A 21,455-nucleotide genomic window follows, 5' to 3' on the forward strand; every position below is an offset into this window, starting at 1 on the left:
GCTCACAGCTATGGTTTATTACAGCGAAGTCAGCAAAGGGGAAAGGGACATGGGCCAAGTCCAGAGGAAACTAGGCTCAAGCTTCCAGAGTCTCCTCCCAGGGGAGTCACAGGATGTGCTTACCTCTGCTAGCAACGAGTTGTGACAAGCCACGTGAAGTGTCGTCTACCAGAGAAGCCAGTTAGAGACTCAACACCCAGGGTTTTTATTGGGGGCTGGTTTGTGTAGCCACCTCTGCCTGGCGGGCACCCACATTCCAGACTCTTAGAAGGAAAGCTGGTGTTCAACGTAAACCTCGTTATTTGTACAAATAGTTTAGACACAGCGAGCCATTCTCCTTCCAAAACCCAGGTTCCCAGACATCAGCCAGGGGCTGCTGTCGCCCGCAGCCTGCCTAAGGAGACCTGGGCTGTGAACTCTTCCCCTCCTGGTGGGACCGGGTGGGGTTGGAACCCGGGCGCCTGGGCAGCAGAGTGTGTGCTGTTAACGTCCGCCCTACACTGCCTTCACTGCCACGCACCTGCTGTGTGGGGGGTCCTGTTGGGGGTGGGAGGTTGTGACCAAGCTTGGTTACACCTGTGGTTCCCCTGGGCAAGACCAGACGTGGGTGTCCTCGGGAGCAGTGGCAGAGTGAGGGTTCGGGCTAGATCTGCCTCACCAAGGGCGCATGGGCACCAGCTCCGTGTATTCAGTTTGGCTGGAGCGCCAAGCAGGCAGGGGGCTGGGCGGATTGTGGCTGGGGTCTGAGGGGCTCTGGGTGCTGGAGCAGGGTCTCTGATTCCCACTCGCCGAGCCGGGAGGGTGTCTGAGAGGAACGAATGGATCTTGGCTAGGTCACTGGTAGTCTCTGCCATATAGGGGGATGTGAGTTTTTAATTTAAATAGATTATGGTCAAATTGTCTAGTTGCTCCTTGCCAGGGGAGATTCCTTCCAGCAGCATCAAAACACCCTTGACCAATCAAGTACAGTAGACCCCCTTATCTGCAAGGGGTACGTTCCAAGACCCCCAGTAGATGCCTGAAACTGAGAATATTACCAATCCCTATATGGTGTATATTGTTTGATCCTATACATCTATATCCATGATAGTTTAATTTATAAATTTGGCATGGTAAGCAATTAAGAATAATAAATAATAGAACATTTATAATAATATACTGTCGTGAAAGCTGTGAATGTGGTCTCTGTCTCTCACCGTATCTTACTGAACTGCGCAGGGGTAACTGAAACCGTGGAAAAGTGGGGCAGGGACTACCATAGTTGCAACATCAAACCCCTCCTGACCCCGGAGTGTCCCACGCTGCGTGACGTAAACACTGGCAAATCCTCTCACCTGCCATGTCTTGCTTACTTCCAGGCAAACAGGGAGCATCGAGCCGGTGGTCCTGCCGCTGCTGTGGTTTGGAGAGGTAGGGCCGCGTCCGTTCGCGGTGTCTCGGGGCCCTCGTGGGGAGCCCAGGTGGGCATTTGGGGCGGGGGCTGGGCCCGGGTGATGGTGAACAACGTGTGGGAAATTTCGCCCTGCCCAGGCCCCTGTGTGAGTTGTCCAGGTGAGTCAGAGGAGCCCTTCGGACGGGGAGACAGCCGCAGTGTGAAGCGGCTCGGGTGTGAACTGTCTTGTTCACGGTGTGGCCACCTCTCCTGGGAGAGGGAAGTTGGTTTCACGGTGCCGCTTTCCCTTGAACTTCCTCCTCTGCCGGCTTCTCAGAATTTCTTCTGGCATAGCTCGTTTTACTTTATCGACTGCATTTGTGTTTCCTGGCCTGCCTCGTTTTGAATCAGAGGGCTAAGGCCGGGACAGCCTGGGAACCCCAACTTCCCACCCGCTCCGCGCCCGGCGGAGGCTGGCCTGCGGGAGGCGGAGCTCCGCTCCACGTGGCCACTCAGGGCTCCAGGGCGCTTCCTGTCTGGGGCCCCGCCCTCCCGGAGACGCTCAGGCTTCGGCTCCGTTCATTGGTGGGAAAAGGGACGGAGCATCATATGGGAGGGTTTCATGGGCCCGGCTTGCCTCCCATTGGCCAGGGCGCGATCACATGGCCCCGCCCGCCCGCAAGGGAGTCTGGGAAATGTAGTCTCGCCGTGTGTCCCGGGATGGGAGCGGAAGGGGCGAGAAGGGTCGGGAGGACGGAGTTCTTGGGGGCAGCTGTGCTCTGGGCCCGCGGCCCCGGCTCACGTGCGCGTCGTTCTGCCTCCCCAGAGCGGGGCCATGGAGGGCGAGACGCTGCGCACCTTCTACACGCAGCTGGTGCTGATGCCCAAGGTGCTGCACTACGCGCAGTACGTGCTCCTCGGCCTGGGCTGCGCGCTGCTGCTCATCCCTGTCGTCTACCACGTCCGGAGCCAGGTAGGTGCGGGCCAGGCGGGCCGGGTGGCTGGGGGCGGGGGCCTCGGGTCGGACCCCCTGCGCCGTCCGCCCGGAGCCCGCGTCTCTGCGGGGGGCCGGCCCTGCACCCCCGCATCTCTGCACCCCGCTTGCCGCTGCTCTGCCTGTCCTGGAAGGCCTGGGGCCCTCCCTCGGAGGGGTGCAGGTGGGTTTTGAGTCATGAAGCCTGGCACTTGGACCCTTTGTTCGGCGATGCCGGAGGTGCCAGGCTCCGTCAGGTGCCAGCATACAGCAGGCGACACGACAGGCGAGATCCTGCTCAGGGGAGCGAGGGGGCCGGCTTTCCTGTCGGGGAGACAGGCGAAAACCAAGTAAACATCAGAAAAGATAATTTCCCTGATGATGAACACAATGGAAACGTGAGGGGCTGGGGCTGTGGTGTCAAATGGAAACACAATCGGAAACACCTGAGATTTCAAGTTTGAATTTTCTAATGGCCACAGTCAAGAGAAACAGGCGAAGTTAATTTTGATCCTAAATTTTATTTAAACCAAATATATCCAAAAGATTGTCATTTTGACATGTAGTCAATATAAAAGATATGAATATTTTTGCTTTTTTTTTTTTTTTCTTCAAATTAAGTCTTGGCGAGCCAGCGTGTGTTGTACACTTACAGTGGGTCTCAATCTGGACCGGCCCCATTTCAGGGGCTCAGCAGCCGAGCTTGTCTCCCTGACTGGACAGCGCATGTCTGGGGCGGGGGCTGGAAACAGGTATAGGTACAGTGTGGGGAAAGGCCTCTCCGAAGAGGTGGAGTGTAAGCTGGAGTGGAAAGGCTAGGGTGACACTCAGCAAAGAGCCACAAAAAGAATGTCCCACAAAACAGCCAGTGCAAAGGCCCTGTGGCAGGGACAGGTGAGGCCCGTTGGAGGGTCAGACAGGGCCAAGGTGCCTGGAGAGGAGTAGGGGGAGACAGAGGTAGGAGGTGGTGTCTGAGAGGAGTCAGGGCAGGTCACACCAGGCCCTGTGACACAGGATGAGCAGCTTGGAACTGATTCTGGGAAGCTGTTGGAGGCTTTTAAAGAGAGGAGCTGCCGCGTGGTGAATAGGCCCTCCGTTGGAGGGGAGGAGCAGGTGACAAGTCAGGAGGCCCAGGTGAGCTCAAAGTGGGCAGCTGATGGCAGGAGGGGAGCTAAAACGGGCAGCTCCAGCCCTGGGCATCCAGCCTTCAGGAGCAGGAATGAGAGAGCCGACAACATGTAGCCCTCTGGGGCTGGGGCCGTTCATTCATTCATGGCATTCACTGGCATACATTTGCCAAGTGACTCACGCTTCGTGAGGCACGGCGCACAGGCCAGGGGGTACGGGAATGACCAGACCATGCAGTCTGACCAGGAGCAAGACAGACCTTTAGGACCTTTAAGGGAATTACTGATATCGTAGTGGCAGGATGACAGGAAAGCTGAGATCACAGAGCTCGGGCGCAGTGCACGTGGTCGGCAGCTGCGGCGGCAGGGGAGGGGATGGCGGCCGGGAAAGGAGGAAAGGCCAGTTTGAATGCATGAACCGGAAAGCCACCTACTCAGGAGGTGGCCCCTACCTGAGTCGTCCTGGGGCCACAGGCCGAGGCCTTCCACGGGACCTTAGGCTGCCCAGCTGCGCTGCTGGCCTTTGGGTCGCCGTCAGCCCCCTCTGTCTTGCTTTGTCTCTCTCCTCGCGCTCTTGGCGGCCGCTCGCGCGCTTGCTTGCTTGCTTGCTTGCTTGCTTGCTGGGTGGCGATTCTAGGCTCTGGGCTTTCGGACCTGGAACGTCCCAATTCCTTATCCTCTGGGGGAGAATGCTGCCACTGAGCGAGGTGGCCAGGGGCCACCAGCTCTTGTCACGTCACTGCCTTTCATCTTTGAGCCCCAGATGAACACTGGGGCGCCTTTGGGGCGCCCTCTTCCCTATTGCTGAGAGCCCAGCCAGCAAAAGGGAACTTGCTACAGTTTCTTGACAGAAAGGAGCTTGAAGCCACGCTCCCAGCCCGAGATCATCCCCGGGTCCCGGAGTCACACGGTGGCTGCTAGTGAGGCGCACACAGCTGCAGGAGGGGTCCCTGGGGACCGGCTGTGAGGGGCTGGGCCGTAGGAGGCCAAGACAGCCTGGGCCCTCTGTCCCCCTCTGTCTCTCTCCTCACTGTCCACCACAAGGGGACGGAGAAGCGGATCCGGAAGCGCAGAATGCGAAGGTGGGGGCGAGGGTCCCCTCCCCTGTCACCCCAGGTCAGTGTCCCACCCGAATCCAGTAGGAGCACTGTTACTCCTGTGGACAGTGTGTGGGGGCTCCTCCCTGCAGGTGTCCTTGGAGGCCAAGTGGCTAAAATTGATGCCACTATGTATTTTTTTGCTTCGCAAGGTTAGACTTTACCTGTTTGGTTTTTTTTTATATATATATTTATCCTCATATTTTTTTTTAAAAAAGTCTCCTCTTGGCAAACTCAGCGGATTCTAACTTCTCTTCAGAGAAATTTTTCTTCTCAAGTCATTCTTTAAAGAAAAAAAAACAGACGTGTTTTAATAGAAAAATCCGTTTGTTCCCGGTTGATTTACAACGTTCCACCCACCGACTCTGGCCGCCAGGGCCCGTGGCCCCGCTCGCTGCTTCTCTGTGGCCCGAGTCTTCACGTGGACGAGCCCCGTAAGCGTGGCCTGCCCGTCCTGCCGCGTGTGCTTCCCGCAGACGCCCGTGCGTCTGTCCGGGGCGCCAGCTCCCCCAGACCTCAGCCCGCTCCGCTCCTTCAGGTCGCTGACCTCTCAGATTCTGCACCTTGCCGGTTTCCTCTTTGCTTTCTGAAAATCGAAGACGGGTGTGAAATCTTTGCTGTGTGGCTTCAACGTGAACTATAAATTAGCCTGGTTATCTTCTAGGAGAAGTGCTATTTATTTTGGAGTAGTAGTAAAAAGGGCTCAAAGGATAAGGAGGCCATTCAGGCCTATTCTGAATCCCTGATGACACCAGCTCCCAAGGGCGCTGTGCTGCAGGAGGCAAGGCTGTAGGTGGGTACCAGGTAACGCGCGCCGCCCCGCTCTGCCCCGCCCGTAGCCATAGCCCGCCGCTCCGCACACTTGGGGCCGCACGCTCTTTCAGCCTCACCTCCCTGGAGTGTCCACAGACTGAGAGTGTGCATTTGTGGGGGTTTTGCTTCTGGAAAAACCACCTTCCTGTGTCCCGAGTGAAGAGCAGGCACTATCTTTGATCCCACAGGGCGGCTCGTGTGCTGTGGGCCGGGGTCCTGCTTGCAAGGTCACGTTAGACTGGCAGGAGCAAGGTTTAGGCCACCTGCCTGTCAAACCTCCCGTGCAGTAGACTCCCCAGGGAAGTCTCCCAGGAAGGCAGATTCCTGGGCAGCCGCTGGCCCCAGGAAGGGTGCTGGGGCCCAAGGGGGTGTGTTTTAACGGGCCCCTAAGGGGATTCTGGTGCAGAAACATGTTTGAGAAATGTCGGTCTAAATCTGGGATGATGGACCGAGAACAAAGACTTTAGGCATCAGTTGAGCACCAGCTGTATATCCAGGACGAGACCTGAGGGTAGGGTTGCTAAATTGAGCACAAACAAGAAGCAACAGGAAGATGCCCAGTTAAATACGGATTTCAGGTAAGCAGTGAATAATTTTTAGTATAAATGTTTGCCATGCAATTATGGGGCATGCTCACACTGAGCACCTGTTTGTTGTTTACTGAAACTCACATTTAGCTGGGCGCCCTGATTTTCTCCTGCCTGTGGGAGGAGGAGGCTGGTGCCTTCGTCCGTTCTCCGGCTCCTTGGCCAGGTTCCTGGAGGGCTAGGGTCTTGCGAGAACTGTGGCCAGGGGTGGTGTCCCTCTGCCAGGGGAGGTGGCAGGCAGGGCTGCAGGCCCTACAATTTGGGGTTGGGCAGGGGTGAGTCACTCTGTAGTTGTGCCTCTGAAAATAGCTGTTACTTTAGTTTCTGCCCTCGGGAGCTTCAGGGGCTGGGCCTGCCGGGGTTTAAGGAGCTTTCTCGAGCGCCACATTGCAAGGGTGTGACACGGCGGCCCCGCTCTTTGGGGCCAGCGGCTGTCTCCAGTCCGCTTCAGCTGCCAGGGCTGGAGGAGGAAATGGGACAGAGATGCGAAGTGGCGTGTGGGGGCGGTTCGCTGCCAGCCCTGCAGCCCCGCCAGGCTCTAGAGCAGGGGGCAGGGTCTGACCACGCTGGGGCAGAGCCTTAAGAGAGTGTCCTCCTAGGACAGGGTCCCCAGGTTGGGGGCTGGGGGGCTAGCTGGAGCCCTTCCCTCCCTCCGCCCAGGATTCCCCCAGGTCAGCTTTCTGTTGCGCACAGTTTGGCCCCATTGGTGTCCCTGCCTCCTTCCAGCCGCGACTCCCGTCTGCGCGCACTTGCTTGGTATTCTCGGCACGGGGCGGGGGTCCTCCGTTGTCTAGAAGGGGGTGTTCAGTTTTAACTCAGCTAGAACTATGGTCACAGCCCCACAGCTGCACATCCTCGATGTCACCAGGGTGTTCTGCCGTCCCACGAAACAAAACTGGGGTCTTCTCTTTATTTTGCCATTAAAATCCAATAGTCAGGTTATGAGACAAGTGCTAGACTTAAAGAGAGCCTACTGCTGCTTTCCGGAGGGCGGCCCGAGCCCAGCCCAGATGGCACCCCCGCGCCCCTGCTCACGTGTGTTTGGGAAATGCAGTGTCCTCTGGAGCGCTGCCTGGGGACCTGCACCTGGAAAGTGGCCAGTGGCGGCCCCTGCCCCACTCGAGTCCTGGCCTGAGTCTCAGGCCGGGGGAGGCCCCACACTTGCCCCGCACCTGGGTTTGGGGTGGCCCTGAGGGGCTGCCTTGCTTGGGACAAGGGGTGCTAGCGTGCAGGGGTGCTTTTATATGGATCAGGAACAGAGCTCCTCTGGGCAGGCACGGCCTGCCTAGGGCAGGGGACTTAGAAAGCAGTGCGGTGACTGGCTTGCAGCCCCTCAGCTGGACGCCCTCGTGCAGTGGGCAGCCCGGGCAGCTGTGCAGGGCAGCCCTTCGGGGAATGTTCCTGGACCTTTCCTAGCTTCTCATCCATCTTTTTCCCACTCCAAGTCCTTTGTCCTCAATCAAACAAGAGTGGAAGGGAGCAGGAGGAAGAATCTGCTTCGTGTTCTTGGTCCTTTGGGGGTGGTTACATGTGTCTTTCTTGGGAACGACTGGGGCTCCTTTTACACCTGGGGGTCGTTTCCGCTTTTGGCTTTTGAGTGAGACTTTCTCAAGTCGTGGCTCTGTGCCCCACATTGCTGAGTTTCTGGCTGCCCCTGGTGTCCCATGCTGCCTGTTTGCGGGGGCAGGAGCTGGTCTCACGCGGCCTGGCTCGATGCGGGAAGCCCTAGATCTGTCCCAAAGCGAGAGGAGCCGGGCGACACCCCCCACCTGCTGTCTGTGCGGAGTCGGGGCTCGATCCCCCCACCCCACCCCGCAGTGAAGGCCTCTGTTCTTCAGGGGAGGGAGGCGGGGGCTGGGGGGCAGAGAGTTGTCCCCCCACTCTTGCCATCATTGCTACCTTTATTTTTAATTGTTTTGAGTTGAGAAAGTTTTAAAAATGTAAAACTAGATAACTTACAATGTCACGTGAGTTCTCCCTCACCCAGACTCAGCAGATGTTAGCAACGATTATTGTCATGAATTGTCATAGACTGTTGACGTCTCGCACCAGCTTCTCCCCGTGCGTCCCTGTCCCTTCCCCTAACACCCCCGGCCCGGGCAACCGTCGCCAGGAATTCGGGGTGTGGTTCCCCCGAATCTGTGCTGTGCATCCACAGCAGTAGGCAGCCTTTGGGAGTGTTGCCGGGCGGCGTCCGCCGTGCCGTGCGCAGCGCGGTGTGGCTGCCTCCCGCTCTGTCGCGCACTGTCCAGGCTGAGAACCCTGCTGTGACCGCAGTGTGAAGACGCGTCCCTCTGTCCCGGACACGCAGGCTGCGTCCAGCTTCTCTGTGCTCGCAGTGTGACTGCACGCGGGCCCCTCCTCACGCTGTGCCCTCACTGCATTTGTGCCTCGGTTTCCCCATCTGCAAAGAGGGTGGGGTGGGGGCAGGGCCAGGTGGCGGTTAGTGGGGCGAGGAGGCCCTGCCCTCTGCAGCACCATTCCGGAAGTCTGTGGTCACTCCAGCCGCCTCTCCTCTCTGCGACTTGCTGGATGGAGGGGTCTCGTGGGGGCTGTGGGGGCCGGGTGGGCCTGGGGCCGGCCGGTAACGCAGCTTCGCCTTCCTCCGCAGGGTCCCAAGGACGGCGGGAGCCGGCCGAGCCTGGCCACCGGGCCGGAGCAGCCCCCCGGCCCCCACACCCCGCTCCTGCAGGACTCTCTCCGCGGGCCGCCCGCCAGCCCCTGAGCCCGGCCCGGTGGCTGCAGCCTCGCGCACGCGCTCGTGTGCGCGGACACACTCAGGGACGGAGCTGCTGCTGAAGGGCCCCGGGGAGAGGCCCTCGTCAACAGGCACTGTACTGGAACCTTCTTTCCATGTGACCCGGCCTGCCCACGCGTGCTGTGGGTGTTGTGTCCCCTACCCTGGGTGAGCCTGGCCCGTTAGCCACCGGGCCTGGGCTCTCCACGACTCCTGCCACCTCTCGGGTCTCACTTCCCATCGGGACAAAACCCTGCAGCCCTGGCCGGGTGGCTCACCTGCCTGGCCGGGCCTCTCGCTCGGGCGGGCGGGCGGCCTCGCTGTGCCACAGCCGGGCGGTAGGCCGGCGCTCAGCCAGCTCCGGCCGCAGTTTCCCCACCTGGGCCCGGGGTGCCCAGGCAGCTGCTCCCTGTCTCCACCCCTGCCGGGACCTGGGCGCCCTGGGGTCCCCGCAGGCCCTGGGTTGGGTGTCAGACGCCTGTTCCTCCAGCCTAAACCGCCGCGGTCCTGTACTCTGAGCCAGCCACGCCCTGGCTGGGTGGCAGCAAGCTGTGTCCCAAGCTGCCCCTGCCCAGGGTCCCTCAGATTTTAGGTGCCAGCGTGGAGGTGGGAGGCCTTGGGGGCGCGTCAGCAGGGTGTCTCCCCTGGGGTGGGGGCGGCCCCTCTGCCCCCCACTCCTGGGTCCTGGGGCAAGCTCCTGTCGTCCCTTCTCTACTGGAAGAGAAATGAACTTGATCATCTTTTCAAAATGATTCACTATTGAAATAATAAACCTTTAAAAAAATCGAAGCGAGTCTGTGACGGCCTGTTTGCTGGGGCGGGGCGCGGCTTGCCCTGGGCTCTTCCCGTGGCCCAGAGCGCCCTTGCGGGCTGAGCTGCCCACTCGCCTTCCCGTCGCCGTTTCTTCCCAACCTTCGAGGTTTACGGTTTTGTGTAAGTACTGTGTGAGTGTGGTCCTCGTTTAGGAGGGTCCAAGTCCCTTTGCACCTCGCCCCAGGGCCCCTCGCTGCCTCAGGTGGGGCCCTGCCCTCCCTGGGTGCTGAGACTCAGGAGTCCCCTGCTGCCGGTAGCCACCTGGCCTGTGCTTTCGCTCGTTATGTAAGTGGCAGAGAGGAGTGGTTAAGAGACTGGACTGGAGCGGCCTAAAAGTGCTGCTCTTACGTCTCGACAGCTGCGAAAGATGACGTTTCCCACGACAATTACTGTGACGTTCTCATACGAGGCATTTCATCACTGCTTGGATGTGCCCCCTGGGCCCTGAATACCATGGCGACGTGCTGTGCGCCACCAAACAGTCTTAGAAGCACACGGACAAGCTCTTTTATGGTTAGAAATCGCGTGCCCCTTTCCCCCTTTGACTTGCATTTCCTTTCTTTTTCTTTCCAGAATTTTATCTCAGTGTTATATATTTGATGCTTTTAAGCCTCTTAGCAATCACTTGTCCGCAACAGAAATATCTACACAAGTTGAAGTGAACTTTTTTTTTTTATTTCTTGTGACCTTAGTAAAGGTTATGTTTGTTTTGATCTGGGGTGATGTAACAAAATCCCATCGCTGGGCGGCTGGAACAGCAGGTGTTGATGTCTTGCGGTTCTGGAGGCTGGAAGCCTGAGACCAGGGTGCCGGCAGGGGGTTCTGGGGAGGGGGCTCTCTTCCTGGCTTGCAGACGGGCGCCTTCTCCCGTGTCCTTGCGTGGCCTTTCTTCCGTACAAGGTAGGGGGGTGGGGGAGAGAACGCTCTCTAGTGTCTCTTCTTATGGGGACACTAATCCTATCGGATCAGGGCCCCACACTTATGACCTCATTCCACCTTCTTTATAATACTGCCTTAGAGGCCCCATCTCCAAATATGAGCACACTAAAAGGGCTAGGGCTTCAACATACGAATTTTGGGTGAACACCAACATTGAGCCCACAACATCTGGATTGCCGTTCAGCTGTAGGTATGCAGCTAATCAGGGCAATATCACTGTGCTTCATGTTGCATATCAAAGAAGTAAGATTTTATTGGAGTTCGTGTCCTTATTGTATGAATTTTATGTATTTTCAAATCTGCAGAGAACAATGGGGGGGTGTATGTGTGTTTACGGTTCCATGAGTTTTAACACATGCATGGATTTGAGAAACTACCACTGCAATCAAGATACGGAGTCATTTCACGGTTCCCCCAAATCTTGCTCGTGCTCCCCCTTTGCAGTGAAGCCCTCCCCCCTTGCCCGGCCTCTGGCAAGCAGCCAGCTATGCCTCTTCCAGGCTGCCATACGTGGAATCTCCCGGCGTGCATCCCTCTGAGACACGCTTGTGTCAGCTGTCTGAGGTCCATGCGTGCTGCTGCATGTAGCAGTAGTTGGTTTTTTTTATTGCTGAGCAGAATTCCAGCGTGTGCACGAACGGCAGATTTTTAGCCATTCACTAGTTGAAGGGCGTTCAGAGTGTTTCTAGTTTTTGACAATTATAAATAAAGCTGCTATGAATATTCAGGTACAGATTTTTGTGCGAACACGTATTTCCGTTTCTCTCGGGCACATACCAGGAGTGGGACTGCTGAGTCACCGACTTTAGCCGTTCGTGGTGGTTTCTCGCTGTGGCTTCTATTTGCTTAGAAAATACGTCTCGTACGGAGATGGCGTGGGACTCCTCTGCAGCCCGGCTCGCTCCCGTATCCACGGGTGACTGTTGCTGCTGCCCGAACGAGACCAGCTTCGCCGTCAGTTCCTTGTGGATGCAGGTGCAGAGAAGCTCTGTTTTCGCAAATAAGTAGCCGGGAGTGGAATTCTCGTGCTCCTGGGAAATGTGCCCAAACCACACGGGATCTGTCATGGGAAACCATTGTTACTCATCTGTCAGCTGACGAGTCTGTTTGACCTTTCTTCAAATTTGTAGAAAGCAGCAAAGTGGAAACCACCAGCTTGCAAAAGCATTTATTACCCAACTTTTGGGGTTGCTCGAAACCAGTGCTTGGGAGCGGCCCTCCGGCGGGGGCTGCGGGTCGGAGGGTTCTGCCTGTCCGCGGCGGGCTGGGCAGGGGCTTCGGGAAGGGGATGGGGGGTGTCCCTGTGGCCTGGACTTGGGGACCCGCGGGTGACGGACAAGCTCAGGGGTGAGTCCAGGCCTAGAAGACGGTTCCCTTAAAATTCCCCGATTCCGGTCTTCTGGAAAGCGCACCCAGCCTCCCGGGCTGCAGAAACTTGATACCCACCGAGGACGTTCGACATGCTTGGCTACGAGCCCCGGCACGGACGCTCTGGACTTGTGCGTTCGGCTCTACCTGCTCATAAAAAAGAAGCAAAAGGCAGTCGTGTGTGTGTGTGTGTGTGTGTGTGTGTGTGTGTGTGCGTCCACACATCTCATTGTGTGAATATCTTTCTTCTGAGCGGTTTCTAAGGTTTAAGTGGATGTGTGTTTTGGTTCATCCTCGGTCCCTCAGCTCAGCCGACCGCTCCATGTGGGGCTCAGGGAGGAGAGAGCATCTGCCCCAGAGGCGGAAGGACGGGCTTTGGGGACACCTTTTGGGACCCCCCGCCACCCCTCGCCAGGGATGCTCCTGTCGGGGACAGTCCTTTTCTCGCCCTCACCTCTGACCCCAGACCAGCTTCAGGGCGACTCCACTGCTTAATATTTTTCTTTAATTTGACTCAGTTTTTAAACCTTATTGGGCCAATGGGCAAATTATGGGTCCTTTAAAGTAAGTACATGGCAAAGTTTGAAGAAGTTCCTCCCGGCACCACGCAACTGCCCCAGTACCTGGGGTTCTCTGCACCATCCTGTGACCGTGTCTGTCCTGCCTGCCTTCCTCCCACCTGCCTCTGGGACGAGTGTCACCCCTGAGCGGGTGGTTCCCTCCTCTCTGCCTGGCTCGGTCCTGGCCACCAGCAAAGGCTCAGTTCCTGCCACGCCCCCTCCTCCAGGAAGGCCCCCAGATCACTCCTCATTCAGCTTCCCCTTGTCTTAGGGATTCCCAGGACACCTTGTTTGTACCCCAGGGGATGCTAGAATGTTCTAGAGTGTTGCAAGTTCTGGTTGCTGTAGCCCAAAGACCCGAGGCCCTGGTACCTGGGGTTCTGATGGAAACTGGAACGTGCTTAACCAAGGTGGTCACTGACACTCCCTGGCGGTCCTCGGCTCACCCGGATGTCCGCTGTGTCAGCAAATACCACTGCTCCCTGTGTGCTGGGCACGGCCACAGTGTGGATCAGATAGGCCCCCCCCCCCGCCGCTGGCTAGCTGTGGGACCCTGGGCAAGTCACACAACCTCTCTGGACCCCCAGCGTTCCAGCCTCTGGAACAGGCGGACCCCGACCTGCTTTGCCGCCAGTGCCTGGGGCTCGGCTGAGACGGGGGAGGTGCACGGTGAATGGAGTCGGCCAGGGTGGTGTCCCCTTGTGAGAGCAGCGCGTGCTCGCCCGTGCAAGCCCGTTGCCCGGGGGCCGTCCTGCTGCGGCCACTGTCGTGTCTCCCCCTGGAGGCTCTGTCGGTCTGGTCCTCGGGTCCCCGGCCCCCATGCGTGTCCCGGGCCGTCCGCTCTCCGTGCAGTGGCCGGAGGGGTCTTTCTGAAATGCGTATCTGCCACAAGGTTCATCCCTGCTCAGATCTCCGCCCCGGGGGTGAAGCCCTTGACCCCCACCCTCGTCTGACTGCTGTGCTGGGCTTCTGCGCAATCCCGGGCTCGGCCACTGGGGGGCGAGCTGTGCACACAGGTAGCTCAGAGGCTGTCGTCAAAGGGGTGCCTCGGGTCACCCCTGGCTCCTTGAGTTGAGTGAAGTGATTTTAAATTGGGGAGTCGTTATTTGCGGTCCTCAGCCTGGCTCCGGGACCTGTAACCCCTAGAAATTGTGTTGCGTGTGTGTGTCTGGACTTTATTCTGGGAGGCATTTCCTCAGTAGTCTCTGATTTTCAAAGGAGTCTTAACCCTCTCTCTCCAGGGGTCTTGGGAGCAAGAGTGACACCCCTGAAATAAAAGCCAGGGTCACGTGAGGTTTGTCCTTAGCAGGTAGCAGAAGGGACTCTGGCCTGGGAAACAGGCTGCCTGGGTGCCTGTCCGCTCTGCTCAGGCTGCGGGGCGCCTGCAGTTGCTCACTCCTCCGGGCCAGGTGTCACCCCCGGGAAAGGGGGGTCTCTAGGGACCCCCGTGAGGGTGGGAGAGAAATGGACGTGGGGCGTTTTCTACGGAGCCCGGGACTGTGATGGAAGCCTTCGGATGCCGAGCCTCCAGCAAGCATTTATTAGACACCACCTGTGTACAGAGCACTTGCTGGGCACTGATGCAGATTCATTCATTCATTCATTTCTTCATTCAGCACATGTAGTTCGGGCACCCACGGTGTCAGGCACCCAGGTACGTGTGGGGTGTTGTCTTGGGTTCCCGGGAAGGAGACGCTGTGACAGAGATTCCTGGCATAGGGGTGGCCCAGGAGGACACCTGGGACTCCGGGACCAGGGGCAGTTCTCCAAGGGGGACCCGCGGGTGCTGGGTTTGGGATCAGAAAGTGCCCTAAGCCAGAAGGTACAGAACCGGAAAAGGGGGATTTGGATCCGGTTAGGGCAGCGCCACCCTCTGCTTTGGAAATACTGTCGACAGAGCAACAAGGCTCTGCCTTCCGGGCTTCCGTCCTGGCGGCAACGGTAGGTGAACAAGTATGGTAACTCCAGAGGGTGACGGCAGCCAGGAAGGGAAGAAAAGCCAGGTGACAAAGCGGAGAGGGGGTGCTGAGGGAGAGGGGACTACCTAGATGAGAGAGTGTGTCCCAGAGGTTTCCTCTGGGAAGTGCCAGGTATGCTGGCACCTGAAGGGTCGGAAGGAACCCGGAAAGAGAGCTGCAGGAACTGGGGCGGGCATGTGCAAAGGCCCCGAGGCAGCAAACTGCGGAACGGAACTGAGGGCAGTGGGGGGGGGGTGGCCGGAGTGTAGCAAGCCGGGAAGGTGGGTCTGAGTGGAAAAAACTCGGATTGTCCTCTGCTCTCACCCACATCGCCAGCAGGGACCAGAGAAGCAATCAGTTCTGCAGCGGACGAGCTGGGTGTCCCGTAGGTCAGTTCAATTCTGACACTGTCTGTATACCTGGGTATATTCGGGGCTGCAGTGACCAGAACATGGGTGAAGTGGGAGGCGGGGCGACGGGCAGAGACAGCCAGCAGGTCGCAGGTGTCTGGGTGACAGCAGGGAGGAGAGGGCGGTGCCTCTGACCAGGGCGGGAAGCCAGTCCCGTCCTGTCCCCAGCGCAGGGCTCAGCGGGCGCTTGTTGAGTGGCTGCGAGCTTCCCGTGGGGCTGCAGAGGAAGAAGTGGGGACCCTGGGGTTCTCGTCACCCCACCGGCTCGTCCCCCACCCAGGCACCCGACCCCGGGGCTGGCGGCTTCTGAGCAGAAGGCGCCGGGCCAGGCGTCCCCGAAACAGCCACAGCGGCCATGCCAGGGCCACGGTGAATGCTTGGTGGCAGCACCTGTCCTGTGGAGCCCTGGGACGGTCCCGCACTGCGGGGGTCTTGGGGGGACCCAGGGTGGGGCCCTGTGAGGGCTCTGGGGGCTCCCCGGCCTCCTCTCTCCACGTGGAGGTGAGCACAGCACCCTACAGTTTAGCAAACCACTCCTGCGCCCCGCTCTCGCCAGGGGACCCCTGAGCAGCCCCGAGATGTCCGGAGCCGGAGGGCCAGGCCCACTGCACAGTGCAGGAGACCGAGGCGCGTTCCCTGCCACCAGCGGGGTGGCGTCCTGGGCTGTCGCTCTGCAGGCCTGGGGCACCTGCCGTGGCCTTTGATCTGTGTTTGCGAGGTGAGCAGCTGGTCTGCCTCCCCATCTCCACTCCAAGCTCCTGAGGGCAGACCCGGGCCTGCCGGTGCGTGGCGCTCTGTGCCTGCCATGAGTCTTTGTTGCATAAATGGACAGATAACGACGGGCGCAGGTTGGGGAGGTGGCCGCCAGGGGGCGCTGCAGGTCCAGCCAGCGGGCGGTGGGTCAGGGTGCTCAGGCTTGCCCCGCCCCCAGCGCCCAGGCCGGTGCAGGGCTTTGCAATGTCTGCTCTTTGAGGGCTTGGATGTGGTAAGGTGAAAACTGGAAAGCCGACGCCCCAGGGCTGCGGGAGCTCTGCGCCCCTGGGGGTTCACGCTGAGGAGGCTACCAGCCTCTCCCACCGACGGCCGTGCGCCGCACTTGTGTGGGCTCCCGGGTTGCGGCGTTCCCGGCGGGCAGCGTCCAGGGGGGCAGGACCTGGTCCCGAGAGGTGGTCATGATTTTCCAGTCCGGGCGTCGGGGCTTCAGAACGGGGCAGCCATGCTGTGGGGCTCCAGGGAAGGCCGGCCTGCCAGACGCCGTCTGTGGCCCCAGGCCGGGCAGTCGATGGAAACCTCAGGCACGGAGGAGGGACGGTGTCTCGGTGTCTCGCAGGCTGCCCGGAGCGGGACCTGCCCCGGCCTCTCCTGCAGCACATCGCCGCTGCCGTTCACGAGCGTTTTCTGTGCGCCGGGCGCGGTCTTATGCCCTTGCTGTGGTCGTTTAGTTGTCATCATAACCCGGGTACGTGACTGCGTCATCATCCTCATCTCACAGATGAGACCGAGGCACAGAGAGGTCGCTGTCCAAGGTCACAGCGCTGGTAAGGGGTGGAGTCTGGATTTGTATGGTGCCAGCCGGGCCCAGGGCACGGGTGCTTCACGGCGACCTGACACGCCCCAGCGTGCAGTGCCCAGAGCCGCTGCTGTGGCTGCCACCCACACCCGCTGCTTTCGGTGTCCCTTCTGAAATCGCACTCAGAGCCCAGCTTCAGGGAGCCCCATTCCCAGGCCAAGGCAGCGAGTGCTCACAGGCCCAGCGAGGGACATACTGAGCCGCCCGGGACGGGAAAGGAGGTTTGCAAGCTTCGTTTCCCCAGATCCAATCCCGACGGCTTCTGGAAAGAGGCCCCCGCGCCAGGCATGTGCCCGTCTGCCCACCCGGAAAAGCCCCCAGCGGGGAGCGGCCTGCAGGCTCATTCCAGAGAGGTGGAGGAGGAGAGGAGAAGGAGAAAGAATAAACATGCCTAAAAATAGCGCCCCGCTCTGCAAGCCCACGACAAACAGGGAAGGGAGGGCGGGAGCCGGAGGGGAGATGCCCCGGAGCTTGGGAAGCCGGAGAGTGAGGCGCACCCCCCTCGGTGGGGTTTCTCTGCCTGTCCTTGCTGGGAGCAGGGCTGGCTGAGGTCCTCAGGGTGAAGGCCAAACGTCCCCGGAGTCAAGAGCATTTCCAGATGTCCCGGCACGCTTGCCAGGAAGCCTCAGCCACGGGAAACCTGGCGGCGTTCAGGAGTCAGGAGGCCTTTAAGATGGAGCTGTTTTCTTGTTTCTTTTTTTTTTCCCTCCCACTTTCAGGAACAGATGTTTGAGCAACATTGGCCACGATGCACATTTCTGCAAACTCGGTCTCATTTGCCGCCTCAGCTTCCATTACGAAACGGGCCTTCCACTCCCCCGGGAAAACATCCAGCAGATGGATTGGAACAGCTCCACGGAAGACGCTCAGCCTTAAGCCGGTGGCCGGGCCTGGGTGGTGTCTCAGAGCTGCGCAGTCCCTCTGCTTTAGTGACCTGCCCCATCTGTTCTTCCTGCACCGCAGGAATTTCAGCCATTGCAGGGGACGGGGACCCTAGCATCTCTCGGCCTGCTGCGCGCTGTGCCCGGCCGTGTGGTCTGTCTGCCAGCGGCAGCAGCAGCTGTTGGAGGGACGGGCACGGCTTCCTTCCTGACGTCGGCCTCGGGGACTAGGCAGGGGGCGGGTTTGGGAGCTGGAGCCATGTGCCACGTCCCTCAGGCGAGTCTCTTTGCCCCTTCCGTGCCTGTGCAACAGGAATTTTAATTCCTGCCCCACCTATTTCGTGAGGGCCATAAAGAAGGATATTTTACGCATTTAGGCTGGAAATAGTTTCGAAACTGTGACGAGTACTCTTGGAACAAGCCCTGTGACCCAGTGTGTGTCTGAGTGTTCACCAGGTCTAGTGGAGCTGAGCTGTAATACCGCACACCACCAGGAGGTGCCGCTGTCTCACGTCAAGGGCCTTCTTGTGTGTGAGTCACCGTGTGGGTTCCTGTAGACCGTGTAAAACCGGTTTCTTCACATGGAGGATTACTGCAGGTCCGTGGAGGCAAGTTCAAGTGCCTGCGGAGCCGCTGTGTCCCGTCCTGTCGGCGGCGGCCCTCAGCTGTGTCAGCTACACATTCACGCATTTTCTTCTCCAGGTCGACAACTACCCTGCATTTCTAGACCCTTCTCACCGGCGCCGAGCCCCCAGCATCCTCCAGCTGACCGTCAGACCTCCCGTCTGTGACTGTGTAGACGGCGGTTTCTGGCCCGGGCTCGGCTGACATTGGGGCTGGGTTATTCTTTACTGCTGTGCATTGTAGGGTGATGAGCAGTGTCTCTGGTCTCAACCCACTAGATGCCGGGAGCTTCCTCCGGCTGCGACAACCCCAAATGTCCGCAGATGTTGCCACCTGAGGGCACAGTCACCTGGTGGAGAAGCCTGCCTTAGCGTTTTCACTCTCCCCGGCATGTGTTTGGGGCAGTGGAGCTTTTCACAGCAAGAATTCAGCCTGACGTGGTGGCTCACGCCTCGAATCCTGCCTCTTTGGGAGGCCGAGGCAGGAGGATCGCTTGAGCCCAGGAGTCAGAGGCTGCAGTGAGCTGCGCTGACGCCACCGCACTCCAGCCTGGGTGACAGAGCGAGACTCTGTCTCCAAAAGAGTGAAAGTGGAAGCGTGAATGCACCGGGCCCTGCTTGCCCCCAAAGCATCGGGCTCCGTTCAGCGCCAGCGTCTCTGTCCTGGTCCCCTCTGGCATCACCCCGAGGGCTCCGTTTGTCTTGTCCCCGAGGAGCCCCTCCCGGAAGCCTGTTCCCTCTGAACTTGGCGCGTGTTTCTCCCGCCCCGAGGGACCCTGAGGAGCTGGAAACGGGATTTCCTGCAGGTGGCCCTTCCCCCGACCTCCCTGCCTCGTAACAGAATTCATTTCCTGATTAAAAAAAAATCGATGCGTGTCCCTCCGCACCAGCTGTTAAACTGTTTGCAGGACTGAGCTTGGCAGGCCGCTCACCCGTGACGGGGTGAGGTGGCCTCGGATTTGGGGGGAGGCGGAGAGGACCCGGGGGGCTGGTGGAGGCCTGGCCGGTGCCCTGACACCCTCACCTCCTCGCCACCTCCCTGCCACCGAGCACGCTCTCTCATTGAGGGGCAGGACACAGGGGGCCCCCAGACGCCCATTTGTCCCCGCTCATTTGCAAGCGCGGAATGACAGGGCTTGGGCCCTCCTGACGGGACAGACCGCGGCGACCCCACGTGAGCTATTTATGGGCCATCTTTTCCAGCGTTGCTCGCTACTATAATTAAGAGATAATGTCAGTGGAAGAGAGCATTGTCACCGGGTAATGGTCTCCTGCTGCCGCTGCAGAAATGTCACGGCAAAGTCACAGCATCTGTCACAAATCAACGTTGGCGGGAAGACGCGGCGTTTGTCTTCGCAGCAGGGACGTCATCTCCGGGACAGCAACACGGCAGCGTCTTCGTGTCTCTCCTCCGGGGCGGCCGCCGCGAGCCCCCCCCCCCCCCCCCCCCCCCCCCCCCCGCCCGCTGCTGCCCCCAGCCAGTGCCGCTCTGCTCTGATGCGTCCGAGGTGGCCCGGCGTGCCGGCTCCCGTTGGGCCGGGCGTTTTCCGGCGTTTTCCGTGGCTGGCGGCAGCCCAGCAGGCTGGGCGGGAGCCGCAGTTGGCAGAAGTTCTCGTTCTGCCCCCACGCCGGCCACGGGGAAGCGGGTAAGGACGGGCGCGTACCCGCGCACAGCCTCGGTTTGCGCATCGCCACCCGAGAGGGCCGGCCGCAGCGGGGAGAGCGGCGGTGACAGCAGCCAATCTGGGGGCGCCCGCGCGCTGGTGCCGGAAAGGGCCCTCTGCTCCGCGGCAGCCCCACGCCGCCCGGCTTCACGGCGCGCCCGGCCGGCCGGCCGGCTTCCCTCCTGCACCGCTGGGCAGCCACCCGCCCCAGTGCGAGTCTGCGCACGCAGCCCCCGGCTGGAGCCCCGGTGCCCTCAGGGTGCAGGCCCGCTCCACCGTGGGGGGCACGGCCCCTGCCGACCGGCTCCAGCGGCGTTGCGATTCCTCCAGGCAGCCGGGCTGGGTCCCCGTTCCTACCCCTCCCACCGGGAACGACCTTCACCCTCGTTCCTTCCTCCTGGACCCCACCTTCTGCTCTGGCCCGCACCCGCCCCTCAGTCTGACTGCCCTCCACCCCTCTCAGGCCTCTGCCTTGACAGCTCCTCCTCCAGGAAGCCTTCCCTGCCCTCTCAGGCCTTGGCTGTGAGCCCCTCGCATGTGCCACGCCCGGGCTCTTTCACCTAGTCACACCGTGTAAGCGCTTGGGTCCTTTCCTTCTCCCGCTTCGAGCCGTGGGCTCAGCTTTGCTGGAAGGTGTATCCCCGGATGCAGAGCAGCTGCTTCACGAGTATGTGCTGGAACAGCCGAATCGGTGAATAAACAGATGGGCCTTTCCTGTGGGTTTGTATCAGTCGTCCGTTGGCAAAATCATGCTGCGTACCCAATCACCCCAAGTATCGGTGACCTCAGACCACAAGCGTGCATTTGGCGTATCTCTCTGCAGGTCAGCGACTGAGGCTGGGCTTGGCCGGGTGGTTCTTCTGCTCCAGCGGGATTGCCGGGCGAGCCGGGCTTCACTCCACACAACTGCCCTGGCAGGCTAGCCCGGCGCAATCTGCAGGGAGGGCGGCGGTCGGAGAACAAGCAGCCGCACTGGGCTTCCCTAGGCCTGGCTGTGCATGGCACCTTGTTGTTTTCATCAGCGAACGCCAGCCGCAAGGCCAGCTCGGGTTCATGGAGTGGGGAAGTAGACTCTGCCTCTTTGGTGAGAGGGATTGGAGAGCCACCCGGCAAAGGGCGTGCACTCGGGGTGGGGTGTGGAATCGGGCCATCTGCGCCATCTACCAGGGAGTTCGAGTCACGTTCCTAAGGCAGCGCAGCGGGTGTCCAAGAAGGGCTGTAAAGGTGCAGCGATTCTTCCGGTGGTGACGGTGACAGTGGGGTTTTGCTTTTTTAATTGTGGCGAAATATGCAAAGCCTAAAATGTACCATCTTAACCCAGTGGCATCAAGTGCACGCACAAGGTTGCACAATGGGTCTCCAGAACATTCTCATCTTGCAGAACCGAAACTGTCCCCACCAGCCCCCTCCCCGTCCCCACCAGACACCTCCCAGCCCCCTCCCCCCAGCCCCACCAGACACCTCCCAGCCCCTTCCCCCATCCTCCCCAGCCCCCTCCCCCGTCCCCACCAGACACCTCCCAGCCCCCTCCCCCATCCCCACCAGACACCTCCCAGCCCCCTCCCCCAGCCCCGGCACAACCCCCCTTCCTCCCGTCTCTGTCTGTGAATTTGCCTCCTCCAGCCACCGCCTGTACGTGGGGTCATGCAATGCTGGTCCTTGTGCGCCCGCTGCAGTCCGCTCGGCGGGAAGTCCTCAAGGCTTGGCTGCGGTTGCAGCACAGGGCAGGGCTCCCTCCCTCCTCCGGCGGGCACTTTGCTGATTGGCCGGTGCACAGATTCTGCTTTGAGACCCTCCTTTCTGTTCTGTTAGGTGCGTGCCCAGAAGCCGCGTTGCTGGGTCCCAGGCAGGGTGGCTCTCAGGGTGGCTGGAAACCCCTCTGGGGCATCCACGCCGGTCCCTGCACTTGACAGAGCCGCGGTCAGTCGGACAGGCTCTGGGTTTGGACCCCCCAGCTCTGCCC

At 60.0% G+C, this 21,455-nt stretch overlaps 1 protein-coding gene across 3 annotated transcripts in view; it reads left to right on the forward strand.

The window, feature by feature from the left end:
• The window catches only part of SCARB1 (scavenger receptor class B member 1), a 62,510-nt gene extending 53,015 nt beyond the window's left edge, over positions 1-9,495 (forward strand). Inside the window, exons 10-13 of one of the 3 annotated variants that reach the window (XM_020282946.2) lie at positions 1,359-1,410; positions 2,199-2,345; positions 5,234-5,362; positions 8,581-9,495. In XM_020282946.2, coding sequence (XP_020138535.1) covers positions 1,359-1,410; positions 2,199-2,345; positions 5,234-5,362 — 328 coding nt within the window. In that variant the 3' untranslated portion in view covers positions 8,581-9,495. Of the gene's footprint in view, positions 1-1,358; positions 1,411-2,198; positions 2,346-5,233; positions 5,364-8,580 lie in introns of those variants that run through there. The other 2 variants (XM_020282947.2, XM_075996442.1) reach the window with 2 other exon arrangements.
• The last annotated feature ends 11,960 nt before the right edge of the window (positions 9,496-21,455 follow it).

The sequence above is a fragment of the Microcebus murinus genome, chromosome 22 (genome assembly GCF_040939455.1).
Source record: "Microcebus murinus isolate Inina chromosome 22, M.murinus_Inina_mat1.0, whole genome shotgun sequence".
NCBI lineage: Eukaryota > Metazoa > Chordata > Mammalia > Primates > Cheirogaleidae > Microcebus > Microcebus murinus.